At 47.5% G+C, this 23,047-nt stretch overlaps 1 protein-coding gene across 2 annotated transcripts in view; it reads left to right on the top strand.

Annotated features, from left to right (window-relative positions):
• BRINP1 (BMP/retinoic acid inducible neural specific 1) overlaps positions 1-22,773 on the top strand; it is a 176,920-nt gene extending 154,147 nt beyond the window's left edge. For both annotated transcript variants that reach the window (XM_045470399.1, XM_045470400.1), the window contains exon 8: positions 21,192-22,773. In XM_045470399.1, the coding sequence (XP_045326355.1) occupies positions 21,192-22,332 (1,141 nt within the window). In that variant the 3' untranslated portion in view covers positions 22,333-22,773. The remainder of the gene's footprint in view (positions 1-21,191) is intronic.
• The last annotated feature ends 274 nt before the right edge of the window (positions 22,774-23,047 follow it).

The raw sequence follows: 23,047 nt of genomic DNA, 5'->3' as shown, positions 1-23,047 counted from the left end.
CCAAAACACTCACCCCAAGGCTCAGCGGCTCAAAAAGAACACTTTCTCACCAGCCATCATGATTCTGCAGGTTGACTGGGCACAGCCGGGGGTCCATCAAGGCGGCGGAGGCTGGGGTCATCTGAGGGCCGACTGGACTGGGCGTCCAGGATGACTCACACCCACGGCTGGCAGACTGCTGGCTGGCAGCTGGGAGCTCGGCCGAGGCTGCCAAGCAGACTGCCTACACGTGCCCTCTCCATGTGGCCTGGGCTGCTTGCAGCGCGACAGCGTCCTGGGACTGGAAGGAAGCGGTGGGACTTTTTACATCTTAAGCTCCGGAAGTTAGACACTGTATTCTACTGGCCAAAGCCCCGCCCAGATTCCAGGGTGTGAATATTGGGAGCTGTGGGTCTTTGCAGGCAGAGGGAATCGTTTTTGGCGGTTAGGTACTACGGGATGAATTAAGTAGAAATAGAGCTAGACGTGACCATCTTACATGTAGGCAAATAAAATTAATTACAAAACCATAACAGCCTCTTACTGAGCAGCTGTTATAACAGGCAGGAGAGCTGGCTAAGTATAAAGAGTCTACAGTCAGACTGGCTGGGTTCGCGTCCCAGCTCTGTCGGTTGCTTACACTGTAACCCTGGGGAGGTCAGCACCAGCTTTGAGCCTCAGTTTTCTCAAGGGTCAAATGGGGCTAATAATAGTGCCAACCTGCCGGGAGGATTCAGTGCTTTAACCCCATCAAATGCGAGAGCAGTGTCTGGCACAAGGACGACCAGCGGTTTGTTAGCTTCTTTTCTTGTTGTTATTTTTACCCGGAACTGATACCTTGCATGTAAGTTACTTAGCCCATGTGATAATAGGTCTAAGTGTTGCTAATGATGAGGACCCATCTACTTCTCCTACTGTCTCTACAAAGTGGATGCCGTTGGATTTGTTTCATAGATGGGGGAACCGATAAGGCAAAGGTGTAATTAACTTGCCCTGGGTCACAGGGCAGGTATGTGACAGGGTTGGAATTGTCTTGCTGACACCATTGGTGGGCTTCATGGTCAAGAGCCTTGTGCAGGCTCTGAGCAGTGTGCAACAGCAAAGAGACGCAGCTGTGCTTGGCTGGGGCGCCCCGTTTTGAGTGTATGCGATGCCAAAGGCAGGATTAGCTCCTCAAGGGCATGGGGGTGGTGACGGATCAAGATTAGAATTTTATAGGCTGGAATGGAAATGGCCCCCGGTTGTGGAGCCCTGAACCACCGACTCTGGAGCCCAGGCAGAAACCCAAGCGGACACATCAGACCCATCCCCTGTAAGTAGAGAGAGAAGGTCAGGTTCGGTGTAAGTCAACTCAGCAAGCATTTGCTGAGAGCTTACTCTGTGGCGGGCTCTGAAAGCACCACGAGAAGTAAGACCCACCCCACTGCAAGGCTCAGTGTTTGTTGGGATGGGAGCAGCAATGCTAATTCCAGACTGCACTCGCCAAAGGGGATTCAACAGCCAACCAAATATCTACGGGTCCCCATCATGGGTCAGGTTCTTTTTGGGGTCCCAGGGATACCGGTTAGCTTGTTCAGGAGTTGACGCCATTGTGGCACCACGGTGCTGCAGTTTGGACAGGCGAAGGGAAGGCAGAGACCCACAGGAAAGAGCTGTGGATGGTTTCACTCCCTGGAGATCCTTATGTTGTGCAGCTAAAAAGGGGCAAAGACTGGGAGGTGGAACTTGAGTTTGGTCACGGCTGTTTTTAGACAAACTGACACTTTCTGAACCTTGATTTTTCTCCTCTGTAAAATAGGGATAATAATGTCTTCCCCCTACCTCAGAGGGTCTATGTCTGGCTCACCTGAGATGGTGTGTGGGGAAGCACTTTGTAAAACTCAGAGAGCTCTGCAGAAAGGAACTGTGCAAGCAAAGTGAACGAGAAACATGAAATTTATCAGGAAGAGAACGAGGCTGAGTTTAGGTCCAAGGCCACACGTAATAGCATTTCTAGTTTACCAGGTACCAGGCCCCGTCCTAACCACTTTCACCTCCACGGAATCACCATGATGACCTTATCTGGTAGCACTGACTCATCCCATTTTATGGGTAGGGAAGTGAAGGCACAGAGATGTTAATTGACTTGCTGAAAATTACACTGCAGGTAAGAGGCAGGATTCCGGTGCTAGCAGTCTTTTCCTATAACCTGTAGGCTCTTACACCTCTCCCTGAGACATGATGGTCCAGGGCATTCAGAACAACCCGCCTAGACTACAAACTGCATGGTGATGGAATTCACCTCACACTGTTCCTTGCAAAAGAGTGAAGGGAAGACAGAGGGATGGAGAGAGGGAGAATGGGAAAAAATAGGAAGATAGGAAGGAAAGGAGGAAAGGGGGAGGAGAGAAGAAAGCAGCAGAAAATCAGCTTGGGCAGTGCTGGATTCAGCAGGTTTCTGTGCAATTCCGTAAATGTGGACTGACCACCTCGCCTCCCAACCCAATGCCAGACCCTGAAAGTCACTTAAATACGCAAGCAGCAGGGCCTTTGTCCTCTAAACATCATTATTTAGCATCAGAAGGTGCTTTGGAGAAGGACAGTGTTTGAACCAGAGGACCTGAGTTCAGTTCACGGCTTTGCTGTGTGTGGGCCAGCCTACATCCATAATGGGATGCTCCTGGGAGCCCTGGGTATAAAACTCGTGCCTTGCGTGGGCAGGTGTACGTTGAGTACTGCACAATTACCCCTCACGTTTCCATAGAGTGACTATGTTCTTTGTGGGAATTCTGCATTAAAACTCACTTGGGAAAATAGGGGATTTTTTTTTTTTTCCTTAAGCAATTTGAAAACAGCTGGACTCAGTTACCTTGAGGTCTTGCCCAAATGTAGGAGAAATATCACTCCCAGAGATTGAGAGAATAACAGTTCAACTCCCAAATATTGGTATAAGGTCAGTAATTGAATCTTAGTCCATTTTAATGAGTAGCCTGTACTTCAGACTAAGATCTTTGGCCCCAAATTACAGTGGCCTTTTAACTATATCTCCCAGAATCTACTGTAACCACTTTTCAATCTATGTTGCACGAGGAAGTCAGAGTTATTACTTAAGAAGCAAATTCGGTCTTGTCGCATCTCTGCTTAAAGCCTTTGGTGATGAATCACTGCTCTTAGGAGGAAGGGCAAAATCGGTTTTTTAAATTTGTTTTTAAGATGTGTTTTTAGTTTTTTAATGTTTATTTTTGAGAGAGAAAGAGCACAAGTGGGGGAGGGAAGAGAGAGAGAGGGGGGCACAGAGGATCCAAAGCAGGCTCTGCACTGACAGCAGTGAGCCCAATGGGGGCTCAAACTCACAAACCCTGAGTTCATGACGAAGTCAGACGCTTCACTGACTGAGCCACCTCAGCGCCCCTTAATTTGTTTTTAAATATTTATTTTTGAGAGAGAGAGAGAAAGAGAGAGTTCAAGTGGGGGAGGGGTAGCAAGAGAGGGAGAGAGAATCCCAAGCAGGCTCTGAGTTGCAGTGAGCACGATGTGGGGCTCAAACTTGGGAAGCTTAAGATCGTGACCTGAGCAGAAGTCCAAGGCTCAACCGACGGAGCCACCCAGGGGTCCCAGGAAGAGTAAAATCTTAAGCTGACCTATAGTTCTGCCATGATTTGGCCACTGTCTACCTCCTGTCTGTGTTTTATGCCTTTTCTTGGCTCTCACAGCTACAGCCCCACTAATGTTTCAGTTCACGAGATGTACATGCTTCCTTCTTTTTTTTTTTTTTAATTTTTTTATGTTTTCATTTTATTTCTTAGAGAGACAAAGTGCAAGTGGGGGAGGGGCAGAGAGAGGCGGAGACACAGAATGTGAAGCAAGCTCCTGGCGCTGAGTTGTCAGCACAGAGCCCGACGTGGGGCTTGAACTCACGAACCGTGAGATCATGACCTGGGCCGAAGTCGGACGCTTAACCGACTGAGCCACCCAGGTGCCCCATGTACATGCTTCCTTCTGCTCCACAGGGCTTCACATAGGCTGTTCTCTCTACCTGGAATGTGTTTTTCCTTTTCCCTCCCTTTCTGTTGCTTCTGTGTGTCCTTCAGAACTCAGCTCCAAAGGCTGTGCTCCTTGCATTGAAAGGGTGTTGGGACCCATTTGGTATGCTTTCCTAACATCCTTAATTCCCAAATGAAACCCCAAACCTCAGGTTACCATAATACCTTTGTTTATATATTCATTAACACCTGGCTCTCTTGTGAGACTGTCGGTTCCAGGCGCATATCTGTACCCATGTTCTTGACCACTTAAACGTCATAACTTCTTCGCATGGCCATTGGCACATGGTAGCTATTGAAAAGCAACTTCGTTCGATGAATCGACAAGTAAGTTATTTTCTACATGGAATGGGGTCCCAAAGGCATGGTGATGTTGTATTTTACAATTGTGCCCCGTTGCCATATAAATAATTTAAGGGTTTCTTCGCATAAACTGTGTGTGGTTAGGTCACCTTCCTCCTTCCTAAGTGAAAAAGCTGAGGCTGAAGGAGGTTAAGTGCCTTGTCTGAGGTCACTCAGGGAATTTGTGAATAGACCGTGATTAGAACTGAGGCCCTCAGACTGTGACAGTCCAAACAGTATGGTCACATGGAAACTGCAGATGGGAGATTGTCTTCAACTGACCTGGATCCAAATCCTGAAAGTATCTCTTGTTACATATGTTACATTGGGAAATGTACCCTGTTGAAGAAAAAAAGAAAAAAAGAAACAGGAAGAGGATGAAAATAGGCACTTCCCAGAGTCTATAAAATTCAACGGGATGAAGAAAAACCCGTAACACTGAGTAGGTCCTTCATGTCAGTGCGATTTGGGGTTTCTTTCCTCTGTGCTGTCACCTGATTTTTGTGGAGGTTAGAGTCTTGTAAGGCAAAGCAGATTCATGGCACTTTAACTCGAGGGCAGGCAGTGTAATTATTGGCATTTTCCGATGACTTTGGTTTATTTTTACGTCTCATATTCACATGGCCTTGATCCAGCAGTCCGGGTTTTCGCCAAGCAGCGTGTAATTATGCATTGTTGAGATGAAAATCTCTTGGGGGCGTCCACCTCAGGCTCCAATCCTGGGGCCATGGCTTCTGAACCCATGTCAGCTTTTAACATATTTCTTGCTCCACATAGTGTTTAATTGGTGTCTATGGAAAGATTCTGGCCACCAAGATAATTGTTATCCCTACTATGATGACCCTCAGTATCCATGCTGGTTTTGATTCTTCTCTCTGAACCCTATACTTACTTGCCTCTGGATTTATCTCCATAGACTCCTGCAGTGGAGCAGAGGGATAGGACTTCTTATATTTTATTTGAACTGAAGTCAATTTCAGTTTATTAGACTGACAGTCTCTGCTCTGCCACTTATTAGATGCATGACCTCCAAAAATCTCTAAACCTACCCAAGCCCTTTGTTTCCTCATCTGTATGGTCAGGGTAATAAGAATAGCTACCCTATCGAGTCGATGTCCCAGGCAATTTATAGGATATATGTGAAAACTCTTTGTAACTTACAAAAAAAAAAAAAAGTGCAGATACAATATTAATACAATCAAGAACACAGGGGTGGCAAACCCTAGATATTTGATGGAGACTCTGTTTTTGCCCCCAAGAAATGAATGTTTCCACTGGAGAAGACAAAGCATAAGCCCGACCACACGTAACAATATGGTAAACAGGCAATGGGATTTAAGATACTTACGACTTCAGGGATGCCTGGGTGGCTCAGTTGGTTAACCATCTGAATCTTGATTTTGGCTCAGGTCATGATCTCACAGTTTGTGGGTCCGAGTCCCATGTTGGGCTCGGTGCTGACAGTGTGGAGCCTGCTTGAGATTCAGTCTCTCCCTCTCTGCCTCTCTCTCTCAAAAATAAGTAAATAAACATTTTTAAAAAGCTTAAAAAAAAGGTACTTAAGACTTCAGACTCTGGAGTCTAACAGGCCAGGAAGAAGGTACATTTACTAACAATGTAAACTTGGCACAGTATTAAGGTTTCTGAACTTCATGTGTCTAATGGGTGTGGTGGAGATAAAAATCATGCCTAATGTTGGAAAATCAGTAAAAGATCACGTAGGTCACTTTTTGCGTATAGTAAGATGGCAAAGCACAAGGCTCCTTATCAGACAAAATTAGAGACCAATAGTGTATCAGTCAATTGAAAAAGTTAAGTTAAAATGGAGACTCTTAAAAGGCATATACATGCTGCACATATATAAACACATTTTATTTTAACTTAAAACGTCTAAATGCATATTCCTTGGCCAGCCTTTTGAAGTAGGGCCAGAATCTTTTTTGAGGGTGTTGGTATATTTGATTTGACATTCTGCTGGCTTTCTTGCATAAACCATGCCCGTAATTGCATAACATTTCCAACTCTGGTTTATTCAAAGTGAGGAATAGCTCGAAGACTGTTAAGACAATCTAAACAGTGGTAGATTTTCATGTCCCAATCATTTTCAGGTACTTCCCCCTTCAGTTAAATCGATGACGTTTTTTGGCCAGCAAACGTCTTTCTAGAATTTTTGTTCACAGCATGCAAATTAGGCTCCACAGAAAAAGACAGCTCATATTTTAATTGATTTGACTTTTAATTCCGTGATATAATAATAGCAGATACAAGTGGCAGAAGCAGAGGTGGGAACACGCGTGCGTGTGACTTGGAGGGAACAGACCAGCGAGTCGTGAGTATTCGGTGTGCCGTGAGTGTCACACGTTTGTCTGAGGGAAGGGAGGGAGTCATTGTGAGGTGAATCACTCACATGGAGGCCAATTACGTGGGCTCGTCCTGAGACAGAAGCACTTACTCCAGCTAATTTTCCACTGTTAGTGGGGCAACTTGTGTAAGGTCATATAGTGAGGGAAAAAATGATCATAACAGTTAACGTATATACCAGACACAGTTTTAAGTGCCTTCTGTATATTTACTCATCGAATCCTTACAGCGGGCCTATGAAATAGATTCTGTTATGGTTCCCTTTGTGAAAACAGAATTTGAGTAGCACTAGAGGTAAGAAGGGAGAGAAATTCGTTCCTGTTGCAGAAGACTGGAGAATCCCCTGGCCTCTTTGCCTGGATTACTCTATCGGTCCTTTACTTTTCAGATCAAAACCGCACTTCTTAGGATGCGTGTCCTGACGCACTAGACCAGTTTGCGCTGTCCTATAGGATGTCTTTACTGCATCCCACGTAGCACATTTGCAATGGTGTATTTCATCCCAGACTTACCCTTCTTGACCACAGATTCCATGAAGGCAGGGACAAGTCGATCCCTCCGCCTCACAGTGACGGAAAAGGTGCCTGGTGCATAATTACACAGTCAGTGCTTGCCAAACGGAAGCGAGGGAGGGAGCTTTTGAGATGGAAGTTTTAGGACGATGCAGGATGATGATGCCTTGCATTCAAGGCAGAGAATGGTTTTCTGTTCTGGAAAGCAGCAAATAAAATAACGTATGTAATCTTAATTGTAAGATTAATTTCATCCAGAAGTGGGAAATCAGAAAACAGAGAGAGAGCAGAAATCGACATGAGTGCATAGGCTTTAAACCTGACAGCCTGGTGTTAAATCCTGGTGAGCTGTTTGCTCAGTGTCTCTGGTCTTAAGTGCCATCATCTGTAAAATAAGGCAAAAGCAGCACTTCGCCCACCGAGCTATTGTAAAGATTACCCAAGATAATATATGCAGTGTTCTTAGCATATAGTAGGTGATCAATTAACATTAACTCTTAGTGTATTGGTCTTAATTGTTATTGAATAAGATTAGACTAGACCCATACGGGGGCGCCTGGGGGGCTCAGTCGGTTGAGCGTCGAACTTCGGCTCAGGTCATGATCTCACGGTCTGTGAGTTCGTGCCCTGCGTCGGGCTCTGTGCTGACAGCTCGGAGCCTGGAGTCTGCTTCAGATTCCGTGTCTCCCTCTCTCTCTGCCCGTCCCCCGCTCATCCTGTGTCTCTCTGTCTCTCTCTCTGTCAAAAATAAACGTTAAAAAAAAAAAAAGATGAGACCCATATGTTGAGATGAAACTCTGGAGAAATTGAATACCTAACTATGGAATTTGTATATTATCATTTAGGTGATGAGTAGAGAGGAAAAAAAATTGGAAGGAATGCTATGGTTTAGTAAATCTCCGCTAGCCATTTGAAATATGAGCTAGAGAATCGATGGAATTTTTCTCCCGGGTGTAAAAAGATTCAGTATTTCTTCCCTGGGTTGTCATGAGCTTTCCCACTGATCTCTGGATCACAGCAGTGGCTCTCAAACTACAGTGGGCATCATGATCACCTAGAGGGCTTTCCGAACATGGGTTTCTGGGCCCCAGCCCCAGGGTTTCTGATTCAGCAGGTCTGAGATGGTTCCTGGGTTGCAGATGATACTGATGTTGTTGGTCTGGGGACCACACTAACCTTGGATTAGAATACTCCTCTCAATGGCCTAAGTACACCATCACCTCACTTGGTAGACACGAAGCAAAAATAAATCCCCCTGAGTGAATCCTATAGGATATTGTGATGGGGGGGGGGGGGGGGGAAAGGAGGTGATGTCTTTGGTTGAAAAAGTTTAAAAACTGTTCAATTAGAAAGAAAAGTAAAGTGAGATGGGGTCATATGTATATATTTTTCAAACTTCTTTGGCCATCGAACCCCTTTTTCTTGAACTTTCTCAAGAGAGGGGGTCCCTTAATACACAACCTTACAACATCAGTGCTTTAGACCAGATTAAGAGGCAGTGACCCAGATTGTTTGGTGTGGTACCACAGGTATCCTTCCTGTCAACAGATCCTCATCTTGAAGCTTGTCTTCTTGGAGTTGAGTTTCTCACACCTTCTGCTTAGGCAGATGCTAATGGCTTTGTATCCCAGCAGGTACCAGTCCTGCTGAGAGGTGGCATGAGTCCTAACCAGCAGCAGCCAAAGTAACAGCAGGAACGTATTCAGTTCCTGGTATAATTAGAGAATAAATTTACCCCATTAGGCTCGGGGACATTCCTAACCTTTAAAAGTAAGCTAAGACAAATACCTTCTGTACAGGTTATTTTGCTTTGCAGAGGGCTTTCACATCAATGATTTGATCTGATCTTTATACATAAATAACCTGTCAGGGATCTACAGCAATGATTAGTCTCCCACTTACAGGTAAGCAAACTAAGGCTCACAGAAATTAATGACTGGCCTGGCATTATGAAATAATATCCTTCTGCTGCCATTCTACATAGGCATTGTCCTTTATTCTTGCCAAAGAATATTTACATGAATATTTTCACTGAATCTTCATGTACTCATCCATTCGTTCCTTCCTTCAGCAGATGCTTAGTGAGTGCCTACCACGTGGCAAGAACTATGCAAAGGGGAGTAGCGGAGCGGTCGACGAAACAAGGGGGACCTCACAGAAAGCTTGAAATCCAGCCCATAAAATAAAATTGGCAGAGGACCAGTCTCACGCCCGTACTTTACCTTAGGAATCAGAGGCTCAGGAAGGTTAAATGACATAAAATTATGAAATGCATAAGATAGCATAGCCATCAGGGACCCTAACAACTAATTTATTCCTGTCATTTTATTAAAGAGTAAAATGAAACCAAGTCTCGGTCACAGTAGTTGTAGGAGTTTGGTATTGTTGGGTAGCACATACCGGAGGCTTAAAGCAATAGACGTTTACTGTGTCCCAGTGTCCTTGGGTCAGGAGTCTGGGCGTGGGATAGCTGGATCTCTGCCTGTGCTTCACAGGCAGGAATACAGACGTGGAGGTTCTGGGGCAGAACCCGCTTCTAAGCTCATTCGGGTTGTTGGCGGAATTCGCTTCATGGTGGTTGGAGCACTGAGGTCACCATTTCCTTGATGGTTGCTGGCCAGGGTTTGCTCTTAGCTCCTGGAGTCCACTCCCCAGTCCCTGTACGCCGACCGCCTGCACCTTCAAAGGAGCAAAGGTGCAGTGAATCCTGCCAGAGAAAATATTCTGCTTGTAAAGGGGCACGTGTGGTTACATTAGGCACGCTCAGATAATCTGCAGAATTTTTAGGTCAACTGTGCCAAGTTAACAGGCCACAATCACAGGAGAGATATTTTATCATTTTCACAGATCCTAGGGATTACTGCTGGGAATCTCGGGGGACGAGGGGACATGTTTAGAATTCTGCCTCGTACAGTAACATAGGTTGGTAGTAATGGAATAGGAAAGAGATATCCTGAGTTCTCTTTGGGGCTTACAGTATATAGAAGTTCCAATATCTATTGCTATATAACAAGTTGACCCAAACTTTAAAGCACCAACCATCATATTATGCTCAGGACCTATGGGTCAGGTATCTGTGCCAGAATTGGCTGAGTGATTCTTCTGTTCCATGTAGAGCTGACTTGAAATCACTTGAATTGGTATTCAGCTGGCAGCTGGATTGGGCTGGAGGTTCCAAGAAAGCTTCACTCATGTGTGTCTGGTGCCTTGGAAGAGACAGCCAGAGGCTGGGCTCAGCTGCACACCTCTCCCTGCCCAGCGTTTCTCCATGTGACCACTCCAGTGGGGTGGTCAGACTGCTTGTAGGTGGTCTCAGAGCTCAGAGCTCCAAGAGGGAGTTTCCCAAAGCTGCAAGTCTCTTGAGATCAGAATCCATACACTGGGCGAATTGCTTCTGCCTTCTTGTATTGGTCCAAAAAAAGTGGTCGACTCTCTCCAGATTCAAGGGAAGGAACATAGATCTCCTGTCTCTGAAACAGGTGGATCTGTGAGCCACCTGCCACGCATAGTGGGTTTTGTTTAGTTTTGCAGTGTAATATATTTTAGTCTAGAAAGAGTGCACTCTTCAGAGACCTTGTGAAGAAACATTTTGTAATACAAAATTGCCCTTTAGAACCTTTGTCAATCAAGATGGTTGTTTAGTGTGTCTATCTTAAGGTTTCCGCCCCTTGCTATGTGTTTCAACTTAGGTGCATGTTTTTGGTTTTGTTTTTTGTTTTTTTTTGTTTTTTGTTTTTTTTTTTGCTGTTGTTTTGTTGTTTTGTTTTGTTTTCTTGGAAGCCGGTTAAAGGCAGAGAATGTTCCATAATATGATTTCATTCTTCGCTGGGTAAATGTAGAGTGTGGGTATTTGACGTGGGAAGAGGACTCTGCCAAGTTACAGAGTATTCCAAGTATGTGTTCTAGAATCGGGGAAATAACAATAGGAAATCGTCGCTGGACCCACTGTAAGAAAGACCAAGCTAAAACTCTGTTGATTACCTGACTTCCATAAACAATTATTCTGCCTAGTGGACCACAGTGACATTTTTGTCTTTGGGAATTGGTATCAGTTCAGATCCAGTGTCCAGTAATCCTTGACAAGTGTGAGTTTTTCCTCTTCCCCAGTGCGTAGTCACCCCAGGTAAAAGGCTACCTTTGGGAGAGGTCGGGGGAAGGTGAACAGCGTACGTTTCTGTCAAAGTATGGGGTTCTTCCTCAAGGGGATGATTCTGGCTCTGAGCTTCTAGGTACTACTTGTGTGACTTCAAACAAGTCACATAACCTCTCTGGACTCTGCTTCCCATGGACCAGGACTTGTCTAAGCATCATTCAGCCCCAGGATTCTGAAAATCTGTCACTCTAAACCCACAGACAGCTCTCCCTGGAGCAAATTGCTATGTGGATAGTCCCTGACCTACTCATTTTTGTGTGTATGTGTATGTGTCTGGGGGAGGGGAGGGTAGCAATTTGGTGACAGAGACCTATTCTGAGTGTGTATTAAATTGTCCTATTAAAGAAGAGGTGCAAACCCACAAATAACCCCAGGCTGGCTCAGGGCAGTTCACTGTCAGTCAGAGAAGCGTACAAAGTGCCATCCCAACGATGGGGCGACGAAATGTTTAGCTGAGGATATCTTTGGCGTTGCTTTTCTATTTATGGGGGTAAAAAAAAAAAAAAGCAGGCAGCCAGTGAGGCAGAACCCCACGGCAAGCCAGGGGTGTACCGCGTGGGTGAGGGGTGTGGAGATGTGTGCAGGCAGCTGGGTTTCGCCAGGAGTGATGTAGAGAGTTCCTTGTAACCGGCACTGCTGGGCGTCTCTCCAATCTCATCCCTGTTTGTCACTCTGAATTTGCAGCAAGTAGGGCAGTTTGACTCACTCCGCTGACGTAAGGCAAGAAAATAGGCATCTTCAGACCCTTTCTGTTGTTTTTAGTTTAGTTGTTTTGTTTTGTTTCTTTCTTCCCTGGGGCTCACAAGTGGCTTCCTGTTCGGAATAGAATCTAGAGGCTCAGAGGACCGAGTCAGAAATAGAATGAAGTTGTCACAATATCCGTGGATAGCTCTTTCTTCTCCTCCAGGGCCAATTCCAATCCACCTCCCCACTTCCGCCCTCCAAGTTGGCCAGCAAGCTCACACACGGGCGAGTTATAATCCCAGCAATGTGACAGCCCGCTGGTGACGTGCAAAATAAGCCACGTCTCCTCCCGGAGCCTGGTTTTTCCTATCGTGAAAGTGAGATTCATGATACCCTCTTAACCCAGCCCACAACACAGAAAAGCTGTGACGCTCAAATTAGAGACCCAAACAGGAGAGCTTTAGGGGCGCCTGGGTGGCTCAGTCGGTTAAGCGTCCGACTCTCGATTTCAGCTGCGGTCATGACCTCAGGGTTCGTGAGATCGAGACCCGTGTGGGTCTGCACCCTGAGTGAGGAGCCTGATTAGGAGTCTCTCTAAATAAAATGAAATAAAAATGTAAAGTACGGCTGCCTTAGTAGCGTAATTCTGGATGTTTTAAAGGAATTTTTTTGAAATAAATGTTTTATTGAGGTATGGAAGACACAGGGAAAGAGAAGGTATCACAGATGTACAGCAAAATGACTTTTCACAAGATGAGTTCACACATGTACCCAGCAGCACCCAGATACAAATTAGGGCATTATCCACACTGCAGAACCCGCCCACGTCCTCTCCTGGACACTGCCAGCCTGCTCTCTGGGGGAACCACTCCTCATCGCTACACTCGCCGCAGCTTGGTTTTGCCCCTTTCCATACCCAATATCTACCTTTAGTAGGTACTTTCCGGTTTTCAAATTCGCTGAACCACTTTTCTCTTCTGCCACTAGCATCGGAGAGTGTCACTTGGGGCACATCCTTTTGCTCAGACTTGGTGGTCCCCATCTTTTTTATTTGTATTCTTTATTTGATTTTAGCCATCCGGCTGAAGAGGTATGTATTTCATTGCAGCTTTTTTTTTTTTTTTTTTCCTGCGCCTAGAGTGGAGAGCCTGATGTGGGGCTCCAACTCACAAACCGTGAGATCATGACCTGAGCCCAAGACAGATGCTTAACTGAGCCACCCAGGCGCCCCTCTCATTGTAGTTTTAATTGGCATTGTCCTGATGACTAATGAAGTGGAATTGTGTGTACTTATTGGTCTTTCGAATATCCTTTACTATGAAATGCCTGTTCCTATCATTTGTCTTATTTTCCCTATTGGTTATCAGATTTCTTCTTACTGCTATATAGTTTCTTTCTTTCTTTCTTTCTTTCTTTCTTTCTTTCTTTCTCTCTCTCTCTCTTTCTTTTCTTCTTTCTTTCTTTCTTCTCTCTCTTTCTTTCTTTCTTGGGCAAATCACATTCATTATACAGTGGGTGCATTGTCCAGAAAAATAAAAATTGTGATAATTGCATCTACTCTGATTGAAAGAGACCCAGGAAGGAAGGGCAGACCCTAGACAGCATAAAGTGCCTTAGACTAGGCCAGCATCCGGCCAGTCTAGGAGTTACCTGTATATTATAAATACAATCTTTGATTGGCTAGAGGTATTGCAAATGTACTCTCTGACTGAGGGTTGTCTTTTTATTCTTTGAATGATATCTTTTGATGGGTATATTTGATGGTAATATAGCCCCCCCCCATTAATCATTTTTTCCTTTATGGTGAGCTGTTTTAAGCGATCTGTGTCTCCGCCAATATCACAATAATGCTTCCCTATGTCTTCTTCTAAAAGCCATTCTGTTGATGTTGGTAGTATTGTTACTATTATTTTACTTTTCCCCTTTAGATCTGTCCTTCATCTCTCTCTGTTTGCGGATGCGTAAGAGATTGTCAGGAAGATGTTCTGTTGTTGTTGCTGTTTTTATATCAGTATTCAGCTGACCCAGTGACCTTTATTGAATTCTGACCCTGGGTTTATCATCTGTAACTACTTACTTCAAAGGGACCGTTTTCTGTGTGAGCCAGACGGACACAATAGTTTGTTTTCATGAGAGACACTGTGCACCTCCAATATGTCGGAAGTTTTATATATAGTAGCTTACCTGGTTCTCAAACGTACTATGTTATTACTCCATTCTGTAGCTGAGAAAACGGAAGCTTTGGAAGGACAAGCCATTAGCTGAAGGTTAAATAATGAGTAGCGGAGCTATGATTCAATACCCAATCTTTTTCTGACTCCAAAGCCGATGTCTTGCTCTCTCTTCAAACATCATGGTGACAGCATTCATTAAGACTTGTGGAGGGTGAGTAACCAGAGAGACTAGGGTACTAAGCTACAATCAACTAGTAACTGAGAGCGATATTTTTACCCAGAGCATTTATAAACCGCAGCCGGTTGTTTCTTGCCCTCAGTAACAATAAGGGCTAATGGTTAGTCATCACTTCCTTTCACTGCAAACCTCCCAGGCGTATCTGATCCTGGTTCTGAAGTCACGGTACGTGTCACCTTCCCCGTTTGACAGACAGGGAAACGGAGAATCCACGAGGTGAGGGGACTTATCCAAGGTCACATAGCAAGGTCAAGTATCCAAGGGCAAATAGTGGTAGAACGGGGTCCAGGATGTGTTTTAACCAGCTGGCTTGCGCACCTGTGATCACTCCCCCCCACTGCACCCCTCGTTGACGTAGATGACCCTTAGTGTACTTCACGACTGTACGGAAGCCCGTTAGCCCCGATTATTACAAAAGATTGTACTTTCTAGCCTTGGGGTCTTAGTCGCTCATTCCTGTGCCTGGCTACTGCCAGGAACAATGAACCGCTCTTGCAGCCCTGCCCCCGGGAACTGCTTGTGCCTTCAGCCTTTCCGTCACCCCCAAAGAGGCTCCCAGGTCCCTCCTTCACTTGTCTCCAGCACATCCATGCCCCAAAGCAAAATGCCGAGTTTGAATATGCAGCTGATGTTGTCTGTCACCTCCTTCCAGACACAGATCTGTGTAATTGCAAAAATTGTTTCATAATCCTCCCCAATTAAGTTCCTGACAACCTAATTTTAAAGACTCTAGTGGATTTCTACATGGCTGTTCTCCCCATTCCTCCTTCTAACCTCTACCTCTGTCCTCTGCAAATAAGACCAATCACTTATTCCACGATGCCAGACTAGAAGGCATCTTCACTGCAGCAACGGACTACAAAACTCTTCTTTTGGTCTTTCCTTCCTTATTGCTGTGAGCCATTCAATGAGGCTCTGACGTCATTTCAAAAACCGAGACAAGCAGGGAACACAGGTTTTTAAGGCAACGACAGAAAGTCAGAGAGGGGAATGAAGGATTAAAAGCTAAATATTTTTCTGGGGGAAATGAGGCACACAGAGTCGATCTGATGGCCAGTTATGATTCACACTAGCACATCCAGAGGCCAAGGCTTCCTTCACTTGAGCCCCGAACATTCTGACACCATTGACATATTCATTGTTATCAGCACGTTGCCTTTAACAGGCACACGCACGCAAGCGCACACACGCACGGTCATGTGCAGCACAACCAAAAAAAAAAAAAAAAAAAATGGCAAAAAAACAAAAACAGTGCATCATCAGAAGCCTAGAAACAACTGTTTTGCCTTCCCGGTCTAGAGTACGGTCTACAGAGTATACGTTTTGTGGCGTATCACTGAATTACTCAGACACCCATTACAATGTCAAAGAAATGCCAAGGAAGAAGCACAGGGCATAAATAAAAGAATAATTCAGAGCTCCAATTTCATTTTTTTTTTCATTTCCTCTCCACTTTTAAATAAACACTCCTGGTAGGCAAACGGGAATTATGGATTATAGTTTTCTATTTTAGCCTAGATCTGTTTCTCCCCCCTCTCTCCTTGGCACTCAGTTTGTGTGATCTTCCCTAAAATGCCACTGGCCTGGCACTGCATTCCTGTCTTAGGCAAAACCTCCAATTAAAATCAGCGGGGAGTTTGCTTGAATTAGGAATCCCAGCCTGGGCTCCCCACCCGGATGGTTCTGAAAGGGAGATGTGTGTCTTTGAAGCCAGTGATGGGAAGCCCTGGGTGGCATAGCCTCTGTCCTCCAAATGACGAGTGACTCCAGCTGTGTCACTGGGAGACCTGTCAGGTCGCCAGAAAATCCTGGCTGAGGCAAAGACAGGGGCCTGCAGGGGAGCATGGCCTGGAGCCTAGCTTCTCCTCGGGTCTGGGTTGTCAAGAGTAAGGAAAGCACAACGGGGACTGGAGGGGAACACTGGGTTTGGATCCAGAAATCCTCAACTCTGGTCTGCTACATCCATGCTGTGTGACCATGGGAAAGTCACTGTCCCTCTCTGGCCTTCGGTGTCCTCTCAGTAGAAGGAAAAATCACAAAGGAGTCCTAACTCAGGGGGTTGACGTGAGGATAGAGGGATAACAGCCACGATGTAGAAAGCACTCAGGAGACACTGATCCTTCGCTTAGGTCTCAAAGCCTCAGCGTTCAGGTCTACACGTGAGGGGGATGGGCTGAACATTTATTTCCCAGTCTTCTTCTCGGAGGTTTTCTGCTTCTGTGGTCCAAGCTGCTGCACGTGGCCCTCGGAGGGAGCCCACCAATCAGGCGCCAAGGTTTTCGGGCTTTAAAAATAAAAACGCAGGCTTCTGCCCTCACCTCCTTCCTCCTCTGCTCCCTCCCCTCAGCACCCCTCCTCTCCCGGTCAGATGAATTGAAATCCCATCCAACAGAAAGATGCTGATTTGGATGTATTGGAGTTCATCTTTGGCTGCAAGTGGAAGATGCTCCGGATCCCCAGGGACAGAAAAGCCTTTTAAAACTTGGTCCCCGTTGCCTCACGCTGACTGCCTTGCGATGGGGCTGTGTCAGTCCTTTGTGAGACCCTCCCCTCTGGAACCGGCCTATTAAGCCACTCCTCTGTTGCCAGGGTTGAGGCAGGCTGTCACCAGCTAGCCTGGGAAATGGTATTTATAGATCACAGTCCCTCCTACCCCTGGTCCCCAGCCTCTCCCCGAGCACTTGTCGGTGAGCTCCAATTATCTGTGAATGGAGGAGAGGGATCCTGGCAGGTCCAGAGGAAGCGGGGAATGTGATAATAGGCCCTTCACACACTCAAACTTGCAGTATTTTTCCATGATTTCAATCTATTTCTCTTCTCGTGGCCTGTTTCCTTCTTCTCCTTGCCTCACCGTCATAACGTTACATTCTAGTACGCAGCACCAAGCGTGGTGCCTCTGGGGTTAGAGAGCGTGGAGTGTGAACCCGGAGTAGCTCTGGGTCTCAGACGGGCGTCTCGCTCCTCCAGGGCTCAGTTTCTCCATCTGTGACTCAGTCAGATGGCGTGTGTGAGCCTGCAGCCCAGTGCCTGGTATACAGTGAGTGCTCAATGGTTGTAAGCCGCCGATCCCCGTGGCTAGTTCGGGGTGCCACGCGCAGTGGAGCATTGCCAAATTTCTGAATACCACTCACTCATCGCTGCCCAGAGCACTGGTTGCCGATGGTGTAGGAGATGGGCCTTGACTGAGGCAGGGTCCTCATTGTGGGAAGCTGCTTGGGTCCGGCACAAACACACAAAACCCTGGAATGAGCTCGTTGCTCTGGTTTTGCTCTTCCCCACAGAAGGAAGTCCTGGAAAGCAAAAGAAAAGTTGGCCGAGCTGGGAAGTCAGGGTTGTCACCAGTAACATTGCGTCCTGTCTGTGACACCCAGCCTCCGCTTCCCAGGAAGGGCCGAATCGCCCTCTGAAGGCCCATCCGGCGTCCGCGCTCCCTGAGCCTTTGGGTGCTGACACACGAAGGCCTGGCCGAGCGGCTTCATTTCTGTCCTCCCCTCTCTGATTTCGTCCCCTCGCGGTGGCCCTCTCCAGTGCCCTGCTCCCACGTTGTCTCATCCTCTCCTCTAGGTCGGCCTCCCCCGCCTCCCCCAAGGTCTCCAGCATGGAGACCGGCTCTTCTCTTGCCAGCCTTCCCCGTGCTCCACCTCCCTCCTCCGCGTTCTCTTTCCTCCTGCCCTGGGCCTCGCGCACCCTGCCCCCCCCCCCCCCCCGCCACACGCACGCGGCCCCGCTTTAAGTCCTCTGGCTGTATCATTAATGCCTTCTTTGATACGGCCCACAACCTCATGATTATTCTGAGGTCAGGAGATGCAGGTGCCAGGCAGCTCACTGATGCGCCTCAGAGGGCCTCTGTCCCCAATCCCTCCTGCTCGACAGGGCTGGAATCCTAATTCGCCGCTAGCCCCTTCGTTCTTTGCAGCATCACCAGGGACTTTCATCTTTTTATTTCCCCCACCGAGGATTCTGAGGGCTCAGCCACAATGAGGCATTGATTCAAGGGGTGAGGGCTGCGGGGCTGACAAAGGGTCCCAATGATGGGACACGAGAAAGGGGGCGCTCTGCGGGGTTATAGAATGCCTTGCAGATGGGAACAGAGGAGCTCTAAATGGGGTACTGTCCTGTCACTTGGAGAGGGAGTGACAGGGGCAAGTGTGGGCCATTTGAAAGAGGCATTTTGGAATGACGCTCTCGTCAGATGGAACCGTGCAATCAGAGACGTGTGGCGGGCCCCTGCAGCTCACAAAAATATCAGATGACTCATAGCCAATATTCAGTCAATGTTCTGGTTTGGGAGGTGGGAGCCGCAAAGCTCATTATCATTCCAGCTCCGTTTCCTGAAGGCTGGGCCTGCTGCTGTTCTCCAGGCTGTAATAGGATTGGTCTCGTGAAGCAGACACTGGGGAGGGCTGGAGCTGTGTGGGTGGACGGGATCGGAAACTAATACCGCAGTCCAGAGGGGAGAAGAGAAGTTGGGGTTTGCTTTTTGGTTTTTTAATGGAGAATACGAGAAAAATACTGATTTTGTGCGTTCATTCATTCAGCGAACATTCATCCCGCAAACCTTTGGGGCGCCGAGCTCGGGGGTGAGATGCTCAGGGAAGGACGGATCTCCCCTCTGAAGCCCTCAAGCCTGGAGGGGAAACTGACAGGGGAAGCGGGGGTCTCCAGTACGGTCTTTTGAATGTGGCCAGGGAGGTTTTATTGCCAGGGCTGGGTGGCTCTGTGGATGTAAAGGGCAGAGCGGCTTTGAGGAGCGCACTAATTATTCCTCCATTTTCTCTCGGCTGATAAGCAACTTGCTTCAAGCAGAGCATTCTGGGAAGCCGTTTCAACACTATCCATTTTCAAATGTCCCACAGAACAAAATGGCTCCCCTCAGACTCCAGAGAGATAGTGAAATCCCTGAGAGTGTCTCAATACCTTCAAAGGAATAGCTTATTCTCTGGGAGAAGAGTGCTTACTGTTATTACCTGTTTCAATAATTGATCTATGCCAGGCTCTGTGCTAAATGCTTTAACCATATTATCTCCCTCAATCCTGTCACCCGTTGCCTAAGATGGGCTTTATGATTCTCATTTTAGATATGGATACTGGGGCTTAGAGACACAAAGTGACTTGTTCCTGGTTACAGAACTGAGTTTGGAACTCAGCTCCTCTTGGGCCAACACACATGCTTTGTCAACATCGGGTTCTACTCTCTCCCTCGTGGCTCTTGGGCTCAGCGACCACGGCGGCACAGTGGAAGTGAGACAGTTGATGGATTGCTGACGTTCCCTTGCACAGGCAGTCTGATGCAAGAGGGCTTCTCTTTCCGGTTTCCTAAAATGGGGGGCATGAGCCACTGCCACCACCGTCATTGTCACCATCCACATGACCACAGCACACTGCAACCTTCAGAAAGGCTTTCTTGACTCTTGCTTGACATATATTTTAAAAACCAGTAGCTACGAGCCAGGAGACTTCTCCGCTCACTCGCTGTAGGACATTCAGTCCATCATTTCGACCGCTGAGCTTCTCTCTGGCATGTCTCTAAAATGGAGCCGAGAGTCCCTTTGCAAGAATAAGAAGAACTAACTTTTATCAAGTCCTCGATACCTAGCAGGTTTGGGGATAAGCCTTCACATCAAAATTCAGGTAATCCTCAGCACAGCCTCGTGTGGTGGTGACGATGAGGAAGGTAAAGGAAACTGCCCGGCACCGGGGAAGTGGAGGAGCCAGGATTTTCATCAATCTCCCAACTGGCCTCACATCCCAAGCTATTTTCAGGGTGTTGTTGTGAGGCTCAAGTGAGAAAATGGGAGTGAGTGTGCCCTGTTCAGGGTAAAAAGTGCCAGGCACAGGTAAGGGATTATTCGTTGCACGGAAGACAGCGGGAAATGACTTGTGCAGAAATGAGGATCAAGACGAGAGGCTACCAAGCTGACTGCCTTCCGTATTTCTCCTCATTCTTCTGCTGCTTCCTATCTGATCTAGTATACGTCTCCATCGGAATGTTTCAGTGGCTGGAACCCCAGGGACAGGGCGTGGGTAGCGTTTCAAAAGCATCGAGGGGCTGTGGGGAGGAGGACCTAGAGGGACATGTTGTGACGGGAGTTCCACTGACTTGAGAATTTGGAGCTCGGGGAAAAAATGGGGCAAATAACATCTTTCTTGCATGTGAGGATCACGTAAGATCACCAGGGTGGACACACCAGACGATCTCTAGGACAATATAAAATATAATTTGTTTTTGGGTGAAGTTGAAGTCGTTGGCCATTAGGTAACCTCCTGGGAGGAATCTGGGAAGAAGGTTGAAACAGGAGATTCAGGTGAAATGTACTAGCCTCTAAGTGCTCCCCTGTTTGCTGATTTTTAAAATCTGTGGTCATCTGGCAGGGGTGTTGGAGTTCAGACACTAGTTTCTTGGGTCAAACTTCTTTGGGGCTACAGGGCAATGGAATCCTGGAGCTGGAAGGACCCCAAAGCACACTTACTCCAGCCCCTTCACCTCACAGATGAGGACACTGACCATTGGAGGGGTGCAGTGTTATTCAGCGGGTCGGTGGCATCACAAGGGACTCCAATGTATATTCAGAGCCCTTCCTACCATAACCGTCCTACCCCGTCCCTTCATCTTTTGCGCACCTGCACTTTGCCTACTCAGTTGGGTCACTGTGACCAGCCCGCTCCCTGGTGGCTAACGATCTCCGTTTTCCTTCCGCCCCCCTCCCCCCTCCCCCCCTCCCCCAGGACAATTCAGCAATGGCTTGCAAGGGTCCAGTCGCTCCTCTACTGCAATGAGAACGGGTTTTGGGGAACCTTCCTGGAGAGCCAGAGGAGCTGCGTGTGCCACGGTAGCACCACGCTGTGCCAGCGCCCCATCCCCTGCATCATAGGAGGGAACAACAGCTGCGCCATGTGTAGCCTGGCCAACATCTCCCTGTGCGGCTCCTGCAACAAGGGCTACAAGCTGTACCGGGGCCGCTGCGAACCGCAGAACGTGGACTCGGAGCGCAGCGAGCAGTTCATCAGCTTCGAGACCGACCTGGATTTCCAGGACCTGGAGCTGAAGTACCTGCTGCAGAAGATGGACTCGCGCCTCTACGTGCACACCACCTTCATCAGCAACGAGATCCGCCTCGACACCTTCTTCGATCCCCGGTGGCGCAAGCGCCTGTCCCTCACGCTCAAAAGCAACAAGAACCGCATGGACTTCATCCACATGGTGATCGGCATGTCCATGCGCATCTGCCAGATGCGCAACAGCAGCCTGGACCCCATGTTCTTTGTCTACGTCAACCCCTTCAGCGGGAGCCACTCGGAGGGCTGGAACATGCCCTTCGGGGAATTTGGCTACCCGCGCTGGGAGAAGATTCGCCTCCAAAACAGCCAGTGCTACAACTGGACTCTCTTGCTGGGCAATCGGTGGAAAACGTTTTTCGAGACGGTCCACATCTACCTACGTAGTCGGACTCGGCTACCTACCCTACTGCGTAATGAGACCGGCCAGGGCCCGGTGGACCTGTCCGATCCCTCCAAGAGGCAGTTCTACATCAAGATCTCCGACGTGCAGGTGTTCGGGTACAGCCTGCGCTTCAACGCCGACCTCCTTCGCAGCGCCGTGCAACAGGTCAACCAGTCCTACACGCAAGGCGGCCAGTTCTATTCTTCTTCGTCCGTGATGCTCCTCTTGTTGGATATTCGGGACCGAATTAACCGCCTGGCCCCTCCTGTGGCCCCGGGGAAACCCCAGCTGGACTTGTTCTCCTGTATGCTCAAGCACCGCCTGAAACTGACCAACAGCGAGATCATCAGGGTGAACCACGCCTTGGACCTCTACAACACCGAGATCCTCAAACAGTCGGACCAGATGACGGCCAAACTCTGTTAACCTGGGGACTCCTTGCCACGGGCTTTCCCTTTTGTTGTACACACATAACAGAACAAAGCAAAGCAAAGCAACACAAACAACAATTTGTAAAATGTAATTCATAATTCAAAGAAAAGGAGGAAGAGTCTGCATTCGTTGGAAACTAAAACGTTCTAGCAACTGTATAAAACCGTTGGGCATGTTTGTTATTTCTATACTCTGTCATGAAGAAGGGTCTCAGCCTTTGGAGGAGCTTGGAGGGGTTGCTTCTTAGGCCTCAGGTGCTGTATTGTGGGGGGAGAACGGGGAGAGCATATGCAATGAATTGCAAAGATCTCTGCTGTGCAGGTGCTAAGATTAAACACTAAAAAGAAAGAGAGATATATGTAATGTACAACCGACACTGCCATTTTTCCTTGTGGGAGGAAATGGACATACATAAAGATATTTCTTGGGTTATGATTTCTTCCCTCTTCATGCCTAATTCCTTGTGGTTCTTTCGACTCCTTCTTGCACGGGGGCGACAGTGCTATCTTACCCGTAGAGCTTCTTTCATTCGGAATGAACTGAAGCTAATTGAAGGGGGACAACAGGTGGGCTTAGGGGGAGAAGCATAAGCCTCATCACAGGGTGTTGAAACAATAAGGAACCTTATACATCAGCTGTCACACTCCTTGATTTAGCTTGTGAAACAGGCGTGGGGAGAAATGGCACGCCCAGTAACCCACGGTTGCTG

The sequence above is a fragment of the Leopardus geoffroyi genome, chromosome D4 (genome assembly GCF_018350155.1).
Source record: "Leopardus geoffroyi isolate Oge1 chromosome D4, O.geoffroyi_Oge1_pat1.0, whole genome shotgun sequence".
Lineage (NCBI taxonomy): Eukaryota > Metazoa > Chordata > Mammalia > Carnivora > Felidae > Leopardus > Leopardus geoffroyi.
Note: the sequence above shows the minus strand (reverse complement) of the source record. Positions and strands in the feature narration are given on the sequence as shown.